This window comes from Chinchilla lanigera, unplaced genomic scaffold, assembly GCF_000276665.1.
Source record: "Chinchilla lanigera isolate Chin_1 unplaced genomic scaffold, ChiLan1.0 scaffold00020, whole genome shotgun sequence".
NCBI classification, from domain to species: Eukaryota; Metazoa; Chordata; class Mammalia; order Rodentia; family Chinchillidae; genus Chinchilla; species Chinchilla lanigera.
Genome location: NW_004955421.1, coordinates 10,211,559 through 10,231,115, shown reverse-complemented (window position 1 = coordinate 10,231,115; position 19,557 = coordinate 10,211,559). Strand labels below are relative to the sequence as shown.

General features: G+C 37.5%; 1 protein-coding gene across 1 annotated transcript in view; it reads right to left on the bottom strand.

Annotated features, from left to right (window-relative positions):
• Nucleotides 1-19,522, bottom strand: part of Il5ra (interleukin 5 receptor, alpha) — a 48,167-nt gene extending 28,645 nt beyond the window's left edge. Inside the window, exons 1-6 of the mRNA XM_005383750.1 lie at nucleotides 19,437-19,522; nucleotides 9,275-9,422; nucleotides 7,163-7,276; nucleotides 4,267-4,351; nucleotides 2,486-2,631; nucleotides 1,546-1,684 (exon numbers count right to left, since the gene is read on the bottom strand). Coding sequence (XP_005383807.1) covers nucleotides 1,546-1,684; nucleotides 2,486-2,631; nucleotides 4,267-4,339 — 358 coding nt within the window. The 5' untranslated portion in view covers nucleotides 4,340-4,351; nucleotides 7,163-7,276; nucleotides 9,275-9,422; nucleotides 19,437-19,522. The remainder of the gene's footprint in view (nucleotides 1-1,545; nucleotides 1,685-2,485; nucleotides 2,632-4,266; nucleotides 4,352-7,162; nucleotides 7,277-9,274; nucleotides 9,423-19,436) is intronic.
• Between the last annotated feature and the right edge of the window lie 35 nt (nucleotides 19,523-19,557).

The window sequence follows — 19,557 nt, the reverse complement described above, 5'->3', positions numbered from 1 at the left end:
CAAATATCTATCCACCGAGGATTGGATAAAAAAATTGTGGTACTTTTACATAATGGAATATTACTCAGCTATAAAGAAAGATAAACTCGAGGATTTTATAGGTAAATGGTCACAACTAGAGACCATACTCATAAGTGAAATAAATCAGACCTGCATGTGCACGCACTGCATTGTCTCACTAGTGTAAAACCTGAAAGAGTTAATAAAAACTTGGAAGTATGATAGACATTGTGAAATGAAAGGAAAATGCTCAAGGGTGAAGGGCAACTGGGATGTGGGAAAAGAGAAGGGAAAGAAGGAGAAATTTTGTATATATGTGTATATAGGATAGTTAACTTAGTTGATCTACTGTCTTCTATTTCTTTGCTGAAAGAAACAGTTAATGAGTCCTTGATTGATCAATATTGCCTGCCTCTGTTTTCATGAGAAACCACTTTGAAGATATCAATATATAATACAAGAAATGTTAATTTCCTACCACTTTGTAACTCTATATTGTTTGTATTGTTCTTTTGCTATTTTGTAAATGGCTGTCTGTCTGTCAATGTTTTCCCCCTTTTATTTTTAAAATTAAAAAAGAAAAAGAAAAAGTGGAAATTCGTTTTCTGAATAGTTTAGCCAATGGTGATATTGGAGAATGGTGGAGCTTTTAAGAGTTGGGGTCTAGTGGGAAGTGTTCAGGTCTTTGAGGCTGGGACCTCAAGGGGACAGCAGGACCCTTGCCTTTTTCTCTCTTTTGCCTCTAGGCCATGAGGGGAGCCATTTTCCTCTGCCGTATACTTCCGCTGTGATACAGTACCTCGCGGCATGGCCTGAAAGCAGTGGGGCCAGCGTGGATGGCGGCCCTGAAAGCATGAGATGAAATACACTTTCTTTATAAGTCTATTATCTCAGGTATCTGTGAGAGTAGCAGAAACCTGACTTAACACAGGAGGCGATATTTTCATCCAGTAACGTGGACAAGAAAATAATCTGCAAAATACCCATGGGTAATGTAGATGGAAACAGTTATTAGGTGCGCTCACATGTCCCGGGGCCTGAAGGCTTGCTTCCCTTCCTTTCCCTCCCCTTCCCTCTCCTCTCCCTCCCTCCCTTCCCCTGCTTTTCCCTCCTCCCCCCTCCCCTTACCCTTCCCCCTCTTTCTTTACTTCCTTCAGTCTTTGTTTCCCTTCCCCTCTATCTCCCTCCCTTCTCTCTCTCTCTCTCTCTCTCTCTGTGTGTGTATGCGTGCATGTGTGTGTATGTGTTTCCAGAAGTATCACTACCTCACTGGACCAGTAGTTCTAAGGATCAGAAGCACCAGTTTTCCACTGTGGCCAAAGTAGAGACAGCAAACGTTCCTGCAGGGATGTCCCTGACAGAATTGGATGGGTCATAATAATAAGCGAGGACAGCCTTGTTCAGGGTGTAGATGATATGAAGGAGTACCCTCGGGAACTGGTGACTGACTAAAGAAGAGAAAATTGTTACTCTTTCATCGGCTTTACCGCTTTGAAAAGTCACAAACACAAAACCAGACATTTAGAGGCTTTTTTTTTTTTTTACCTGGCGGGGCTTTGTGTTCAGCAGAAACCCAGCTGCTGGCCAGCAAGGAGTGGCCGCGCCGCAGGATGGTACGCACGCTTGCTGAAAACCCTTCATGCAAGGTGGTTTCACATTTGCTTTGAGTGTTCCTGGTTTCATACTAAAAATAAAACCCACAAGTCAAAGCACATAAGAGAGAAATAGTCTTAACCGAACAATTTAAAATCAAATATTCCTTTACTTTCACTTTTCAAATTACACATAAGTAAAATACAGTGACAGTAGTTTTGGTAGAAAAAATTAAAACCATTGTAATAATTACATCACTCTTCAATGACATATGAATACATTCTCCTTATAAAAAGAAAGATAATACTGCTATTAAGGCTGAAATTTTCTTTGATTCTTGTTTCTAGTGTCACTCTTTTCTTAAGAACTTTTTTTACTGGAAATCTTTACTGCAAAACAGTTAATATAAATCACTTTCCTGTTGTTTTAATTAAGCACCTACTATGCAGCAGGTGTTCTGACAGTCCCTATAGTAAACCTGAGTCCCCTCGAAGTCAAGAGACTGGTCCATTCTGGCACAAACAGGAAGTGAGTGAACTGGGATTTGCAGCTGGTTTCTCTAACCCTAGACCCACCCACTGCCCACTTCATTAGGCTACTCTACTGTGTCGTTCTTTCCATTTGAGAAGAAACATAAAACCAGTTTTTAACCCACTGTACCTAAAAAGTTATTAAATGTTCTTTCATAAGGGAAAGATTGTCCAAAAGGAAGACCACTACATGCTGTTGTTCAGTGCCAAATAATGAACATTGCACTAATTAACAATTTCCACCAAGATACTAAGCTTTCTACTAATTGTCTTTTTATTTAAAATCTCATTTGGTAAACAAAATATAGAAATAAAATGACTATTTGCTCTAATTAACAACTGCTACTAGAATAAATACTTACATCCTCTTCTTGTGGGGCATTTATTTTCACATGATATTTTAGATTGACATTCCTTTGCCCTTGATCAGGATTTGGTTCCCAGTATAAAAGAACTTGAGCTAAGCCAGTAACTTTAATTGTGAAATTCATGGGTGGGAGAAGTAAAACTGTTGATTTCAAAAAAAAGAAGAAGAAACATCATAACAATTGACTGTTTATAAATAGCACTTTAAATTTTTTAAAAAAATATTTAATTGTGTATCATATTATTTTATTAGGCTATTAGCCTGTAAAATATTGAAATAATTTAGGAAGAATTTTCTTTAAGATTGCTTTTAAACATCTTTTTTTTTTACCTTGCTTGGGTATTTGCCTATCATATTCAAATGGTTTTTATTGAAATACAAACATGTTAGTACATCTTTATTTTTAACTATGGATTTCAAAATGAGGGTAATTATCCATTAATGTGCTATGATAATAATTTATTGGATTGTGACTGGCCTTTTTATTGATATGGAAGAAAAATAGAATAAAAACACTAAAGTGCATCAAACATAATAAGAGCTGCTTCACCAACCTCTTGTCTGCATTATGCAATAAAATATATATTTATGTGCAAAAGTCCATGATATAAATTGTATTTTTTGAGTCAATCAGAAGTATTTGTGAATGTAATTACTTAAATAGGCTTTTATTCAAAGAAAAGAGCTTCCCCCTTCATGCTCCACTCTTTGTTTTCAACATAGAAGCTTTACTTTAATTACAGAGCTAATATTTAATTGGTCATGGTGGCTCATGCCTGTAATCCCAGCACCCAGGAGGCTGAGGCAGGAGGATCGTTGTGAGTTTGAAACCAGCCTGAGCTACAAAGTGAGCTCAAGGCCAACCTGAACTGCATAGCAAGACCCTGTCTCAAAAAGAGAAAACACACAAACAAAACTAATATTTAATCACTATAAAAAATTTGTAATGAGAGGAAAAAGAAAATAAAACTTTCTTGTAGTCACTGTTGATAAAGACATATTTTCACTATATTCTTCAGTATGTATATTTATACACATTTTTAATTTTTAAATGAAATTAGTACAGTATTGTCCACACCATTATGAACCTTTTTTTACTCACTCAGTTGTCAGGATTTTCCACTGATCTGGTAGGGCCTTCCACACGTCTGCATCCCACTTGTCATATAAGAATTTTTAGGGCTCTGTCTGTACTGTACATTATGTTAACCACTGGCTACTGCAGCTGCTTAAATTTAAATTCATTTAAATAAAATCAAATGTTTGCTATACTCTGCATATTTCAAGTGCTCAATAGTGAAACATGAAGAGTGGCTGCTATGTTTGTTGGTCAGTGCAGTGATAGAATATTGCCCTTGTCAAAAATCTATTAGACCATACTAACTCAGGACCACGTGACAGTTTTTGTCGTCATATCAGACCCATACATCAGCAACTTTCAGATCAAAACTACTAATTATTTGTTGTGAGGTCTTCTAAGAAACCTCTCGTATGGGAGGATATCATAACAGTGGCTACCAGTGCATAGTGCCTGTACATGCACACTTGAAATTGGACTTCCTACTGCAGCACAACTTTAAATATCTCCCAACAATGTTGTCTTAAAACTGGCATATTGAATAATGTGTTTTCTGATAAGGATGTTCTTCCAAAATTTTTCTTCCAAATTGTGTATTTAAGAGGCAAGTAGCCTACCTTTTTGTGATATACTAAGTTTTTTTGTGATATACTAAGTTTTTTTAAAAAAACAAACATTATTGGTTAGAAAGCCCTTACACTTTTTGTCAGGAAGTAAGTCTGTCTGCAGTGTCTCCACAGCCCCCAAAAGAATCAGGAAGACAGGCATCATGATGATCAGAACCTACAGAAAATAGGATAGGAAAATCCAAATCATCGTGTTTTAATTTCTAAGAAAAACTGACAGTCCCTTTCTAACACAAGATAGCGGTATTTGGCCACTTAACAAACAAGACATATCTTTTGAATGCACAAATGTTGGACTTTGCTCTTCCATAGTAGAGCCATAGTCTGGGGGGAGTGTGAAATGTAAATCAGTAACTGTAGATCAGTTAAAACTGTCCCATTAGAGACATGTGTGGGACATGGTGGGAGCAAAGACACCCCGGAAGGGTGAACTAGAGTATGTAACGTTATGAAGCAAGACAGGCATTCCTGGGGGAATCCACTGAATGTGCACAGTTGGAGAGAAGAAAGCAAACGGTAAAGGGTCCATCGGTGCTCAGCAGGAGATCCAAGAGGACTTTGGCACTGGAAGTGTGCTAGGCACATTTCATTAAAGACAAAAGCATTACCACTTGTGTTAATATTTAAGTATGAGCCATGGGCCGAGGTTGGAGGTTGGAGGTATAGTGTGTGCCTAGAAGGTACAAGGCCTGACATTCAGTCCCCAAAGTGCACGTGCACACACACACACACACACACACACACACACATACACATACACACAAAGACACCTGATGACAAATTTAAATCTATAACAGTTTATAATGTGGGGAGAAGAAGCTTTGTGTTAGAAATGTGGTATATACTGTATTTAGAAGAGGCTGATTTTTTTGAGAGATTTACAGACCAGATGAGGGGTGCTCACTGGGCTTGTTTATACAAAACATAAAATCAAGTACTGAAGCTCCACTGATACTCTCTGATACTCAGCTTTGTGTGAAACAGGATTGCAAAAAGTTGTTATTCTTGGCAATATTTACTCTTTTTGAATTATCTTGTGTTGTCAATAGGACAACTGATATTGTTACAGATGCACTATTTGAATAGAAAATACCAATGAGATGTAAAAATTTCTCATGAAACTTAATTAAAAATTTTTGAATAATTAAATTTTTAAAACAATACTATTTTCAGCAGCTATAAAATCAGAATATGTGACAAATTATAGGGAACAGGTCACAAAAGAACAGAAAAATAGAGTTATAGATGTACAAAGTAAAAGCAATATTTATACTTCCTTAAAACTTATTTAGACAATGAGAATGAATTGACAGTAGGAAGGTACATGTGATTACTCATTGGGAAAAAGGGAAAATCGCATCTTTTGTTTTATATCGTCTATAGATCAAAGAAAGGAGTGAGGATGACTTGCTGGGAACTGTAGTTGAGATATCTTGAGTTATACTCTCTGCAAATTTTGTAAGCCATGTTTCATCGCAGGTTTGCTTTAAGGACAGCAGTTCTGCCTGCCCCCACGTGCACACTTGTGATTTGGTGCCTGGTACATTTGCTTATTATCTGTGTAGGAAATGTCTTCCACGGGCTTATTCCCATCCATGAAGGAAATGAGTCTGCAAGGTTAAATAATTTGCCAACGAGCAAACAACTGGTAATTATAGAATGTGGCCCCAAATTTAGAACTTTTGTAAAGGAGATAGAGGGGGCTTGGAGGGACAGGAGAGGCAGGGGTCAAAAAAAGAAAAGAATTAAGACGTGTTATGGCCAGGTACAAATCCGCCAAGATGAACGTGATCATTATGTGCTACAAACATATACTAATAAAGTAAATAAATTTAAAAAATAAAATAGACCCACAACAAAATATCACTGTTAGACCCACAGTGATAATCACAGCGAGCACTGTAATTATTCTAAATTTTTAACAAGCACGTGTTTTAATGAATTAAGAGGAAACTTTAGTATTAACTAAGCCTAGGAAACAAAGATGAAATCCCCTTAACAAAAACAAAGATAGCTTCCTCTTCAGATTATGAAAGTGCTGTCTTAAAATGTCAGCATTTCCTGAAATGAAATTGACTATACTTTAGCTACACTAATTTTCATTAACAAAAATTCTAGGTCAGAAAAAAATGCAAAATTAATTCTCCCTAGTGACTTTTGTTGACTGGCAAAGTAAGAAGTATGTTAGAATCATACTTGCAAAAATAAAAAGTATTTGTTTATCCTTCACAATTGTTGAAGTAAATAACACAACCATTTTATATCTCAGGGAAGATATTGAATATTTTACATAAGTAAGCACTCTCCCTTATCATGTGCCACATATTCTGCTTTTATAGCTGCTGATAATGGAATTTTTTATATTAAATCGTTCAAAAAATTTTAAGTTTTGCCAAAAATAATGAGACTTTTTTATATCTCACTGGTATTTTCTATTCAAATAGTGCATCTCTGACAACCGTTGTCCTATTGATGACACGAGATACTCAGTAAATGTTCTGAAGATTAACACATTTTTTAGAAATAAACTTCTCATAGAGCTGGGTAATACAGAGCCTCAGGGGAGCTTCAGCATTTGACTTCATGTTTTCTACAATTTTGATCTCTGCACTATTCCTTGAAAGCACTCCTTACCTGGCCTATGACTCTCTTAAAACTTCTGGTTCCCTACACAGCAATCATCCTCATTGAGAGAAAAAAAATACACCTGTTTGAGCCATCTTTTTAATCCAAAGATACACTATTATGTAGATGCCAACTGGGCCATATTTTAGTGCAGAAGAATACAGCTAATACAGCTGATTTACTATCTTTGTTTATATATGCACATTATATATATTATATATAGATACACGATCTCAAAATGACAATGTATTCAATTTCATAGCTATCACAATCCAACAGAAAACTATTAAATTGTGAAAATAAATTTAAATTAAGTAGAATGAAGCGAACATAGATTGCCTACCTACAATTAGTCAGGAACACGAGCTGGGTCTTTAAAAGCGATCAGGAATGACTGCTCCTGCGGCATCACATCGCGCCAACCTAAAATTCTTCAAACACCGTCTGAGAATCCAGCCTGTTGTGAGTGTGAGGGTCAGAAATTTAAGAAAAGACGGGAGCATAAGTTCTCTTACACAGATGTTTCTAGAAAGTCAAATAAGTAAAATTTTCACCATCGGCAATGGATTTCCCCAGTGTTCTTGAGAATTCAAATTCTTCTGAAGTGCAGACTTATAAAATTTTCCCCTCTTTTCAATTTATTTTTCAGCCTAGGGCATTCATTTTACAAGCAAAGTTGTATTTGCAGCCCTATTTTTAGAGCTTTTTAGAGTTAGGTGTGGTGACATAATTCCAAGTTCAACCTCATGGTAGAAATTGAAAAGCTACTAAAAGGATTCATGGTCTATTAGTCTCTTAAAAGTAGTGTTTACTTCCTTTTTTGTCCTGTATGGTGTAATGAGCAATAAAACCCATTTCTTGAGGGGAAAAGAATGAATACATAAGCCAAATGACATGTTTAACAAAGTAGACTGCATTACTCCCCCAAAAAACCAGGCATACTCCAAAAAATATAAATGAGTAATAAGAGCTACTTATGCAATTTTCTTTACCACCACTGGACTTCTGCTTAATTTTTCTGAAATAGTTCTAAGTTATCATATGTGGGCTCAAATTGTGACAAGACACATAAAACACTCTGTTAGTCCAGGTGTAAACAGTGCTACCCCTGGATGATGGATAAAAAAGTTTGCTACAGACGTCTCAACAGCTGAGCATCTTCCCACCGGTCACACCTCTAGCATCGATGTTCCCCCAGTGGTGGGCATACCTGTCTGTGGACGACCAAGGATCAGATCTGTGCTCACAGCTGTAGCCCTACATCCAGCACGTATGACACACAGGGTAGAAGCTCAGTGTCTCTGGCCCAGTGCAGAACTGAGGCAAATCCGTACACAACCCTGATAAGGCAAGTTGTGTATGCTCACAGCAATTAGGACAGAGGAGGGGCAGAATGGGAAGCATGTAATTAATCCTGGTCTCTCTGGTCCTGTGCCTAAAAATTTTCTCACCCAGCATTTCAAATAATGTAAACAATGGGGTGATTTGGTTGCCAAATTTTTTATAGCATTTCAAAATGCAAATTTTTAATAAATAGCTACATAGATTAATTTGGTTTTGATAAATATGAAAGATGATATATTCATATGAAATAGGAATCATTCCCTCTGGTAATTCATTAAATTGAATATCAAATATGTTAGGATAGCTGTAAAAACATAGTATCTTTTCATGTATTTGACTTAAAATATTGATTTGGCTTTCCTCTACTTTTTTTGTACTTTTTGTTTGTTTTTTCATTCTACTTCACACATTTCTTCTGTCTACATAGAAAGTTTCCTTGGTCAGGGTAACTGATTGAATTGGTAAGCATTAAATTAAGTGAGACTTTTCAGCAACTTTTTGTACATTTTAGATAAAACAGTTCTGGAAATTCAAGAACCCCCAGGAGAAACAAAAAGTAGAATGCCTTCAGTTATACATAATGCCATCATTTCCTTTTTGTGATTATTTCTTCATTTGTAAGTTGTAAAATTAACTGTGAAATTTCTTCATGAATATACCTTATACCCTATTTTCTAAGCTCACATATTTTCTGGGAAATTTTGGCAAACAATATATTCTCATTTTAATTATATAAAGTATCTGGAGCAGTAAAAAATAAATGACTCATACTTTTATAAGCATTGACTAAACTATAGGTGTTATTTTAGTGGAATTCACCTTGGCACAGGTTTGTATATCTGTTACTTAATCAAGAAAAAAAAATATAAAACTAGGTCCAGAACCTGTTCAGCCTAATACAACTTGGTAGCATCATTATTAGTTGTGTCTCGTCTAACAGTCACGAGGGATTTTGTTCTTCCTTTTTCTTTATTTAAAAATTTGTTCTATTCATAAGTCATTATTTCTCACTTTTCCTGTCCTCCCTAGGATCTAACCACAACCTGTGTCATAGAAAAGTGTTAGTTATCTGCTCACCCTAAAATGAGTCAAGCATTCGATTCCCACTTACCGAGAAGTGCAGAGGCCATGCAATCCGAGGCGGCAGCTGGGCAATGAACACGAACCTTATCTCTTGGTTTGCTTTTTGACTTTGAGGAGGTTCTTTGTCTTTCATCATCACAGGCAGTTTCTTCTGCAGTTGAATAGCAATGTGACTTCTTTAAGCAAATAATGAGGAAGATTTGTAAGAAGACAACAATTATAGACCAGCCTTACTGGAACTCCCAATGACTAGACTGCTGTCAAAGGAGAGGATCTCTCTCGTGCAGATACGGACTATCTGATAACTGTCTTGTCTGCATTTTCTCCTTCTTTCAGAGTTGGTTTGCTCACTTTGGGGGCTAGAAATTAACTTCTGCTCCTGGCAACAAGGTAATCAAATCCTCTATGACCACTCTAAAGCATTGTATGTCTACTTTTCAATGTGCCTCATTGGATAGACTAGCTATTGTACCTCGTCACCTATTAACATTAGGCGTTAGGTTTGACAAGAAATAGGCCCTGGGAACGTGCTTCTCCCTCCATTCCGAGCATGAAGAGTAATTCTCAAGCATTAGAAGGGCTCTGAAGGACTAAGGGCATTCTGAAGATCTTGTACACTCAAGTAGGGGTGTGTGTGTGTATGTCTGTGTGTATGCTCAGATGTTCTGAGTGTGGTAAATTGCTGGAGTCTATAGCCTGGATGGACGCACTGTCACAAACTGATAGTGGCAATGCTGGTTTGTGGCGCGCTCTATGAACTTTTCCATTTGTCATTTCCCAAACCCCACTGTAGTACCCAGGTGTCCGTAGCACGCTTGCGTTTATGCAGACCTATTTGGATTTTCCTGTGCTTTGTTCCATTTCTGCTGGTATCATTCTAGGAAATTCAAGGTGAATGACTTGCAGAGGTGGGAGTTTTTTTAAAAAGAAAAACAAAATGTGGTTTAGGGGAGAATAGATAAGAATGGTGCTTAACGCATTATCTGAGCCAGATATTAATAACTGCATTTGAAAGGGAAGTTTCGGGCTCAGTCCTAGGGATGTACGCTGTAGGATTCTCTATTCCAAAGCAAACCAGAGTGTGGGTCTTCGGTAGTAGAGGGGCTAAGGTCCTTCCCAGCAGACCTACGGGGCCAGTTGCCGAGGTTAGACCAATGTTCCTGTTTGAAAAATGATGGAAAAAAAATGAGCCTAATGAACAAAACTCTGCAAGGCTCAGGGGCTGGGCTGTGTAGGTAGTGAGTGTATATTCTCGGTGTTCCCAAGGTAACCGTTTCAGCAGTTGCCAAAATGGAACCAGATCAATCATTGTTTGATGACCTGAAAAATGTGATTTTCCCTGGGGAAATGGGAAATAAAATAAGGAACATCTCTTTGCTAAGAGGTACTCAGAAAAGTTTAGACATAGTGTCCACCACCCGGCCTACATCCGGTTTTAATTGTAGCCTATTTGTGATCAGAGAAGCTTAAATATGCTTATTAATCATTGTAAGGGCAGTAGTTTTTGGCTTGAAAGTGTGCTTTCATGTTCCCTATATTTCTGATGTTTTCCCCACCCTCCACACACATGCAAGCACAAACACACTCACCGAATACAGTTGTGCAAGATGCCAGGCACGCGGAAGAATTATTGAAAATTACCGCTTCTTGACTGTATGATGGTCTACCCACAAGGCCCTTATCCCTAAAGCCCCACAAACCATGCACTTATACTTTTCCTCCATGCTCATGTATGAGCCCAAAGGAAACAAAAGATGCAAAAATTTGTGTCATTTTTATGGCATTAGTTTTGCTGTTTAGAATAAAATGTAAATGTCCAGCAGCATTTACAGTGCAACATGTTAGAAGATTTCACAAAAGATGTTTTTAAAAAATAAAATGAAATCTGTCTGTATCCCTTAAGAAGCAAGACAATGTGAGCTTAGCCAACTAGCAAAGGTGAAAATCTGAATAGTAGTAACATAGAAATAAAGATTCAGTAGATCTCTCCCATGCTTATGTTAAATGAGCTTTTTAAAGCCTTCTACTTCTAGGAATCTGTTCTGTGGAAATAATGTGAAATGTAGACCAAGATTTATATAAAACAGAGAAGATGAAATTCATTGTACCATTACTTGTAAAAGTAATATAAAGATGGTTAAGAGACACATATAACTTCTTAACAGTGAGAGACATGGATTTTAAAAGGAGTGTTTATTGAAAACTCTTAGTAACACAGGGTATTATAGAAAAATAATAAGTAAAAACAACAGGACAATGTTCACACAGCTTTTTCTCATGAGCTCACTCTTGGTCAGATGTTAAGACTGATAGATTATCTCTAAGTGGTAAGTATATTAGCTATTGCTACAGAACAAACAACCACAAGCATGTCTGCGGTAAACAGTGATAAGCATTTATTTCTCACCTGCATGTCTGAATTTTGATTGTGTTTGGTCAGTCCTGGGTTTGACCTCCAGCTCACAGAGTGGGCTCAGGTTTATTCCAAGCCTCTACCAATCATCTGGAACCAGTGGCTACCCGAGCATATTTCTTTCATGATGATAGTGAACAAACAAGAAAGAAAGACCAACTGCACAAGCACATTTTAAGCTTCTACCCATGACGTCAGTGAGGTCACAGTAAATGGTATGGTGAAGCTCACTGTCATGTGGCCCACGCCCAAAGCACACTCCACTTATAAAGGTGAAGGTGTATGTTACTACAGGAGACTGAAGAATTGGGATTAGTAGTTCCTTCTACTGCAGCAGGATTAATGTGTCTTTTACTTTTTTTTTCTTGTGTTTCTATAGATACAAAGTTTTATTGTATACAAATATAGGAATAAAGAATTATTTAAAAATATTGAAGACACACTGATCAACATAAAATCTCACATCAATGGTAAATTAAATTTTTGACAAGGTACCAAGACAATTCAATTGGGGAAAAACCAGTCTTTCAACAAATTGTGCATATATACCTCATGACATAAGAAATTAACTCTGCAAGGGTTAAAAGATCTAAAAGAAGTAAAGCTATAAAATTCCTAGAAGAAAATATAGGCATAAATCTTTTAACCTTGGGTGAAGCATTTTTTTTTTTCAAAATAAAACACAAAAAAGCAAGCAACAGAAGAAAAAAAAAATAGTTTCACCAAAATCAAAAGTTTAAAAGGATACCAATAAAGTAAAAATTCACCTCATTGAATGAGAAAATATTTTCAAACATGTATCTGATAAGAGACTTGTATTTAAAATATGTAAAAAAACCTCTTATAACTCAACAAATAAAAAAGTAAGCTATTTTAAAAATAGGTAAAGAATTGAACAGGGATATTTCCAAAAAAGACACACCAACAGCCAATATGCAGATTTACTGCTGCTTAGCATCATTAGTCACCAAAGAAATACAGATCAGATGAACACTGAGAACCCGGGGCGTAGGCACAGAAACTAGCATGTGCTGATGAGCATCTGGAGAAACTGGGACCCTTCTGTACTGTTGCTGGGATTATACAACAGTGCAGCCACTTGAGAAAATAGTCCAGCAGTTCCTTAAAAAGATAGACAGTTACCATGTGACCAGCCATTCAATTTCTATGAAAATACCTACCCGAGAGAATTGGAAAATGTAGCCCACGTACAATTTTGTATGTAAATGTTCACAGCAGGATTATTCAGAATAGACAAGAAGTGGGAGCCTCTCACTCACATGTATATCAACTGCTGAAGGGATGTTACATACATACATACATATACGTACACAGTGCAACATCACTAAGCAAGGAAAAGCAAGTACTGGGGTGTGCTACAATATGGATGATCCTTGAAACAAGATCAAGTTAGTCACAAAAGACCACACATTGCATCACTCCACTTGTATGAACTGCCCCGCACAAGCAGATCTATAGTTGAGACAGAGAAACAATTAGTGGTTGCCTGAGGCTGTGGGTGAACAGGATAGGGGTCATGGAAAGAGTTTTGTGAAAATGGGAAGTGACTGCTAATGGGTGTGAGGTCTCTTTGGGTAAGCACAGTTTGAGCCAGTGGCTGCCAGTTCACTGAATATCCTAAAACCCGTTGGGTTACACAGTTTGTATAGGTGAATTTTATGACATATGAATTATATTTTAGTAAACCTGAAATTATATTTCAGCGTCATTTAAAAAATAACACTCAAAAGATGGCCTGACAAGATTTAAATAGAATCATGGATAGTCATTAGAAAAATTCCAGTGTAAAATCAGTGTGTGAATTTACTATAGCTAAAATTAAAAGCATATTTTTATTAAGAGAAGAATCTCAGTAACTTAAGATTTTTCAGTTCTTTACTCAATGACCAGTTCTTTTCTCTGAAAGAAAAAAAAATAAGCCAGGTATAGGAAGTCAACTAGAATGTACAAAAATGGTAACAAAAGTTGAATAGTTAAACTTTATTGATGTAAAGTAATACTCTGTCTCAATCAAGAGAGAACCTGTCACTTGCTTGGAACTGTCAGTTGTTTTCTACACATCATTATATTGTGTTCCTACAAACCTGTTTTTACAGGTGAGTAAACTGAGGCTTAGAGAATTTTAATAGCACACCTTTGTGATGTTTCCTGTATTTATCTTGCCCGGAAAGGCAAAACCTTAACCCTCTAACTTTGATAGTTATTTCAAAAGAGATGTGTTAGTAAGTATTTATCTTGGACTGAATACCTGATTTGGTGGTGGTGGTGGTACTAGATAAGAAATTCCTTTTGAGAAATTCATGATTATTTCAGATTAAGTCTGAGTGTCCTCTCCTGTCCACCTCTTCCCTTTTTCCTATAGTGTGCATTCGTTGCTTGTATCTTTTTTTTTTAGACTCTGTGATGTTTATAGTTCTGTGTCCACTACATACATGGTGAGATTCGTGTCTCACATCTTGAATCTGAGATGCAAATTAGAGGAAGGGTTTTTATTTTATCTAGTTTGGGTTTATCACACTCTTTCCTAGCATTCAGCACATGGAGTAGACCCTCATGCTTAAAAGGAAAGAAAAGGTTTTCTGTTGATGTAGTAGCCAGTTCTATATGAACCTATATTAAATGTAAAACAGGCAATGGAGTTTAGACTCCTCTTGGTTCTGATCTGAGGCTGCTGATAATTCGGAATGTTGAAGGTGATTATTCTCATCTTTACCCTTGGGCCTCTGTTCTTTTAACTATTATTGAAGTCCCATCTTTGAAAATTAATGACCCAGTATGAAATTTTAGAGCAGCTAAAATTGATTCGTCTATTTACTTACCTCTTTTAAATGTAAAATAAAATTGCATGTGTGTGTAAAATCCCCCAGCACCAATGAAAATTGTGACTCTAAATTTGCTGAGAAATATCTTTATTTGTCCTCTGGGAGATCTTAAACTTTAGTTGGCTTCTATTAAACTTTTATGAGAACAAAAGTAGTGAATGACTTTTTCTTCAAACAGGTACTTTTTGTTGTTTCAAAGAAAGAAATACATTCCTGAAACAACTTGTTCTTCTCAGCAAATTACTTTGTGTCATTTACACAGAAAAAGTGGGGGTGAACAAGGGGGAGAGGAGGCAACCAACAGAACTCCTAAATTGCAGAATAGTAAAATTAGGTCATAATTATGTTTTATCTGATTTATCTAAATATTGCCACAAGCATCTTGCTCAATGGGACTAAAATGCTATAATCATTTATTCATATGTTTATGGAGGCATTGTTCTCTCTTCTCTGGCCTATTTTAAAGTGCAAATGCTTCCAGGAAGCCTGATAAATGAAAGAGGCTAAGGCTGAAGGGGTTCTGGGTTGCTGGTAGGCAAAAATTGAGAACTCAGATCAGAGACCAATCGCCCTGCTACTGCACGGGGCAGGCTCCCTCTCTCCAGCCATGTGTCTTGACCTGAAATCAAACCATTTGTCTAAACCCAAAAAGGGTGAAAAGTAGAGAATGTCCTCAGTATTGAAGCTGATACAGCTAATGTTCTAATTATTTGGTAACACAATTTCCTTCCTTGTTCTTCTGTCTTCCCATCCACCTAATTACTATAGCAAGCACTTGGAGGGTTTGTGGGCAGAATAAGGGGCCCACATACATACCCAAGTACTAACTCTCAGGACCTGGGACCATTTGCCTTACATAGGGGATGTGAGTAAGGTGAGAATCTTGACGTGGGAAGATTTTGCTGGAGTATCCAATCTAGATGTTGGCACCAAGATCCTTGTAAGAGGGTGGCAAGAAGAATCACAGAGAGCAGAAGATGTTATGCTACTAGCTTTAAGGAAGGATAAACGGAACCTTTCAAACCTGGAAAAGATAAAGGGATTCTCTTAAGTGCTTCCAGGAGGAACCTTGCCCATGGGCCCAGGACAGTCCTGACCTCCAGAACGGTGAGCTACTGTAATACATTTACATGGTTTTAAGCCTTTATGTGTGTGGCCATTTGTTATAGCAGGCATAGGAAACTAATACAGGGGTTGCCTGTGATTTCCTCTTTCCACTCTATCTCCCCTCTGCTTCATTTCACTTGGTCTCTGTCACCTCTATTCCCCTCTGGTGCCACACCCTGACCACCGTCATAGACAGCTGCCCCAGGCTTGTGACCAGTTCTCCACCCTACCTCCTCCAGGCACTCAGTCTTGATAAACACAAATAGATTTAAGAAAGCTGTGGCTTTAAAAAACCTTTAATGTCTTATTACAGTTAAAATGAAATCCAGCTGTCATAATGTGAAGTGTCCAGCCCTGCCTGATCTGGGCCCTGGGGTGTCTCCAGCTTTATCTGTGTTCAGTAGTAATTTTGAGTCTGACTGCCTGGAGGTATAGTCTGTTTGCACCATTAAATCTTTGTTTGACCTTAAAGAAACCTCTCTAGTCCTTAGTATCATCTTCTATAAAATACCTCTCAGGGTGTTTAAGATTAATCAAATTATTATGGATACACTGCCTGGTACTGTCCTAAACACAATATAAATTGTTACATAACTGTATTATTGCTGTGCTACCAGTGCCATTCAAATAGTTTTAGCCCCGAAGAAACATGGACGGATGGAAGCAGCGCTGCAGTCACCGGTGCTCCACATGCACCACTGCTTTTCTTTCCAGTGTGCAGAAATGAATTAATTTCACAGAAACACAACCAAAGCTGAGATGAACATTGTAGGGGGGAGCCACATTTGCAAACTAGATGTATAGAGACCAAGGGCTAAGATTCGATCTATGCTGAAGAAAGATGAGAACTCTGAAGAAATCCGTAACACTGAAGTACATTCAAATAAGCATTTAGTAAGATTTAAAGCTGGTATTATCTAATATAAACTAATACATCTTCTAAATTTTTTATCTCACTTTTGTCAATTTCTCTCAATATTATGTTGACTTTTAGCTGAAAAAGAGTATTAATGACTAATTAATTCTATTGAATGTCACGAACTTGCCCAACTAAAGCATTCTTTTCTGGACATAGTGGCACATTGCTGTAATCTGAGCACTTAGAAGGCTGAGGAAGGAGGATCGTTGTGAGTTCCAGGCAGCCTTGGCTACATAGATAGTTCAAGGCCAGCCTGAACTACATAGCAAGACCCTGTCTCAAGACAAACGAACAAACAAACATATTCCTTGCCTATGATTACTCTTGAGTACACTGTACATACCCCAAAAGAATATGTCTGGTGAGATTTCTATTGAAAAATGTCGGCCCCTTTGCAAGTGAAGTTTTATTTCCCTTAGGACTGGTTTGTATTCACAAAGAGCACTTTTTGTGGAGAAGAGAACCTGTGGATCCCAAAATCCTGCGGCGGGAGGATATTCCCTCAGGGGTCTTGGCATGTGACCTTAGCTGTAGCTTTTTCCTCTTCAGTGGGTTTGCTGGTACTCCTCTTGCTTTCACATGTACGTACTTTAATAATTGAGTTAATTTAAGAATTTCTTGAGAGCCTTTTAAAGTGGATTTTTAAAAATTTCATATTGTTATTGATTTCAGGTACTATAAAAAACTATTTTTGTGTTGGGTTATTTTGAGGTATAATCTCATACCAGAAGTTTACCCTCTTTAGTGGGCTGCTGTATCGTGACAAAAACACACAGTTGTGTAGTCACCACACAAAGCAGCTACAGAACAATTCTGTCACCACCCCTACCCCTCCACCCCTGCTCCCATTTCCAAATTCTCCCACGCTTCTTTGTAGTGGACTTCTTCCATCTCCTGTCCCTGGTAAGAACTGATCTGTTTTAATGTCTCTGTAGTTTGCCTTTTTCTGATCTCATATACATGGAATTATATTTTTTGTAGCCTCTTGATTGGATTTCATCACTTGAGAGTCAGATGTGTTGTATGTATCATTATTTTGTTCTTTTCTCATTGTCAAGTAGTATTCCCTTTCAGGAACATACACTAATATGCTTACCCATTATGTGAAAGCACAAAATGCTTTCCAAAGTGACTATACCCCACGTTTGTAGTCCTCCCAGCAGTGTATGAGACTGCCACTTGCCGTACTCCCTCATCAAGTACTTGGTATTGCCAGGTTTTTCAGTGTTAAGCATTCTAGTCGATCTGTAATGGTATGTCATTAAGGTATTAATTTGTATTTCCTTAGTGATTGGTGATATTTAATATCATTACATATGCCTGCTTGCCAACTATCTTCTCATTATTTATTCCTATGTATTTTTCCTGACCTATTTTTATACATATAAAATATGTAAGTTTATACTATCTTTGCTAGTATATAAAAATAGAGTTGCTTTTTATATATTATCTTTGTGTATCAAGATCTCGCTAAACTTACTAGTTATAGTAATTGGTGTATTTTCTCTGACTTCTGTGTAAACCATTATATCATCTGAAGAGAAGATTTACTTTCTTCCACATTATTACACGTTCTTTTTCTTGCTTTATGTTAATGGTGGTAAACTAAAGTCACGTTGAGACTGGGCATCCTCGCCTTGTTCCTCATACTAGAGGAAATGTGGTCAAAATTTTTACTGTTAAGTGTGATATTAGCTGTAGCTTTTTCACAGGTGCTCTTTATACTTCTGAAGAAACCCCTTCTAAATTTTGAGTTTTTATAATAATGGATGTCATATTTTAAATACTCTTTCAGCATGTGTTGGGATGATCACCAGCTTTAGTCTGTTCATATGATGAATTACAGTGATTGGTCTTTGCCTCAAATTGATAACGATGACTTCTATCATTGGAGTAAATTTGCTAATATTTGGTTTTGATTCTATGTTGATATGGGATATTAGTTTACAAATTAAAAAATATTTATGTTTGCTATTAGGGTTATGCTTTTCTCCTAAAATGAGAGAAGTGTTTCTTTTTATATGTTACAAACAGTTTTGTGCAAACTCAGTGTTATTTCTTACTTTTGCCGGGCGTGGTGGCACACGCTTTTGTGTTTGATAAATTTTTCCACTGAAACCATCTGGGCCTGGAATTATCTTTGTGGGAAGCTGGTTGTACAAAATTCAATTTAAAAAGAAAAGCACTATTGAGATTTTTACACCATTTCGTTCGGAGATATCTTTTTTATAGAACTGCCTATTTCATCTCTGTTGGCATACTGGCATACAATTGTCCAGTATGTACCAAACGGGCGGCAGAGCGAAACCAGAGAAAGCTAAGAGGGATCTGAGGCTTTCCCTGCTTAAGGCGTTGGACTGAATCACTGCTCTGCCTGAATGTGAACTTGGAAAGCTAGTTCGGTGCTTCTAAAATAAACTCAATCCACCCTGCAGATAAGATTTCTGGTAATAAGCCACAGAAATACTATAGCACACACATTTTTCTAGGCAAATTCTAGGCAAAGTTAAGTAATTTAAAGTTACATTTAAAGGACCATACGTTTCATATTTTAAGGTTTCTAACATCTGCACATCCATGTTTTTGCCACCCTCTCCACTGCTTTCTGTGAAAGGACTGAATCAAAACCACATTCTTGGGGCTGGGGATTTAGCTCAGCGGCAAAGCGCCTGCCTGGCAAGTGCAAGGTCGTGAGTTCAGTTCCCGGTACCGGAGAAAAAACCAAAACCACATTCTTTCTAGTGCATTTGCGAAGTCTCCACATCACAGAAACCACAGGTTACACACAAGTTGCAAAATAACCTATACCCAGTAATTTCAAGGGATCAGACGGCTTCGGCCTACAGTGAGTTTCCTGAACACACTAGCCCAGGTTTCGAAGCCGTCCCGTACTTTACGAGTAACGTACTTGCTAAACCCCCAGGAGAACCGCACTCTGATCGCACCACGGAGCAGGTGAGAGAAGCTCCGCCTTTCCGCCCAGGCTCCGGGGAGGTGGGGCGTGCCAGGGGGCGGGCGGCCCCGGCGGG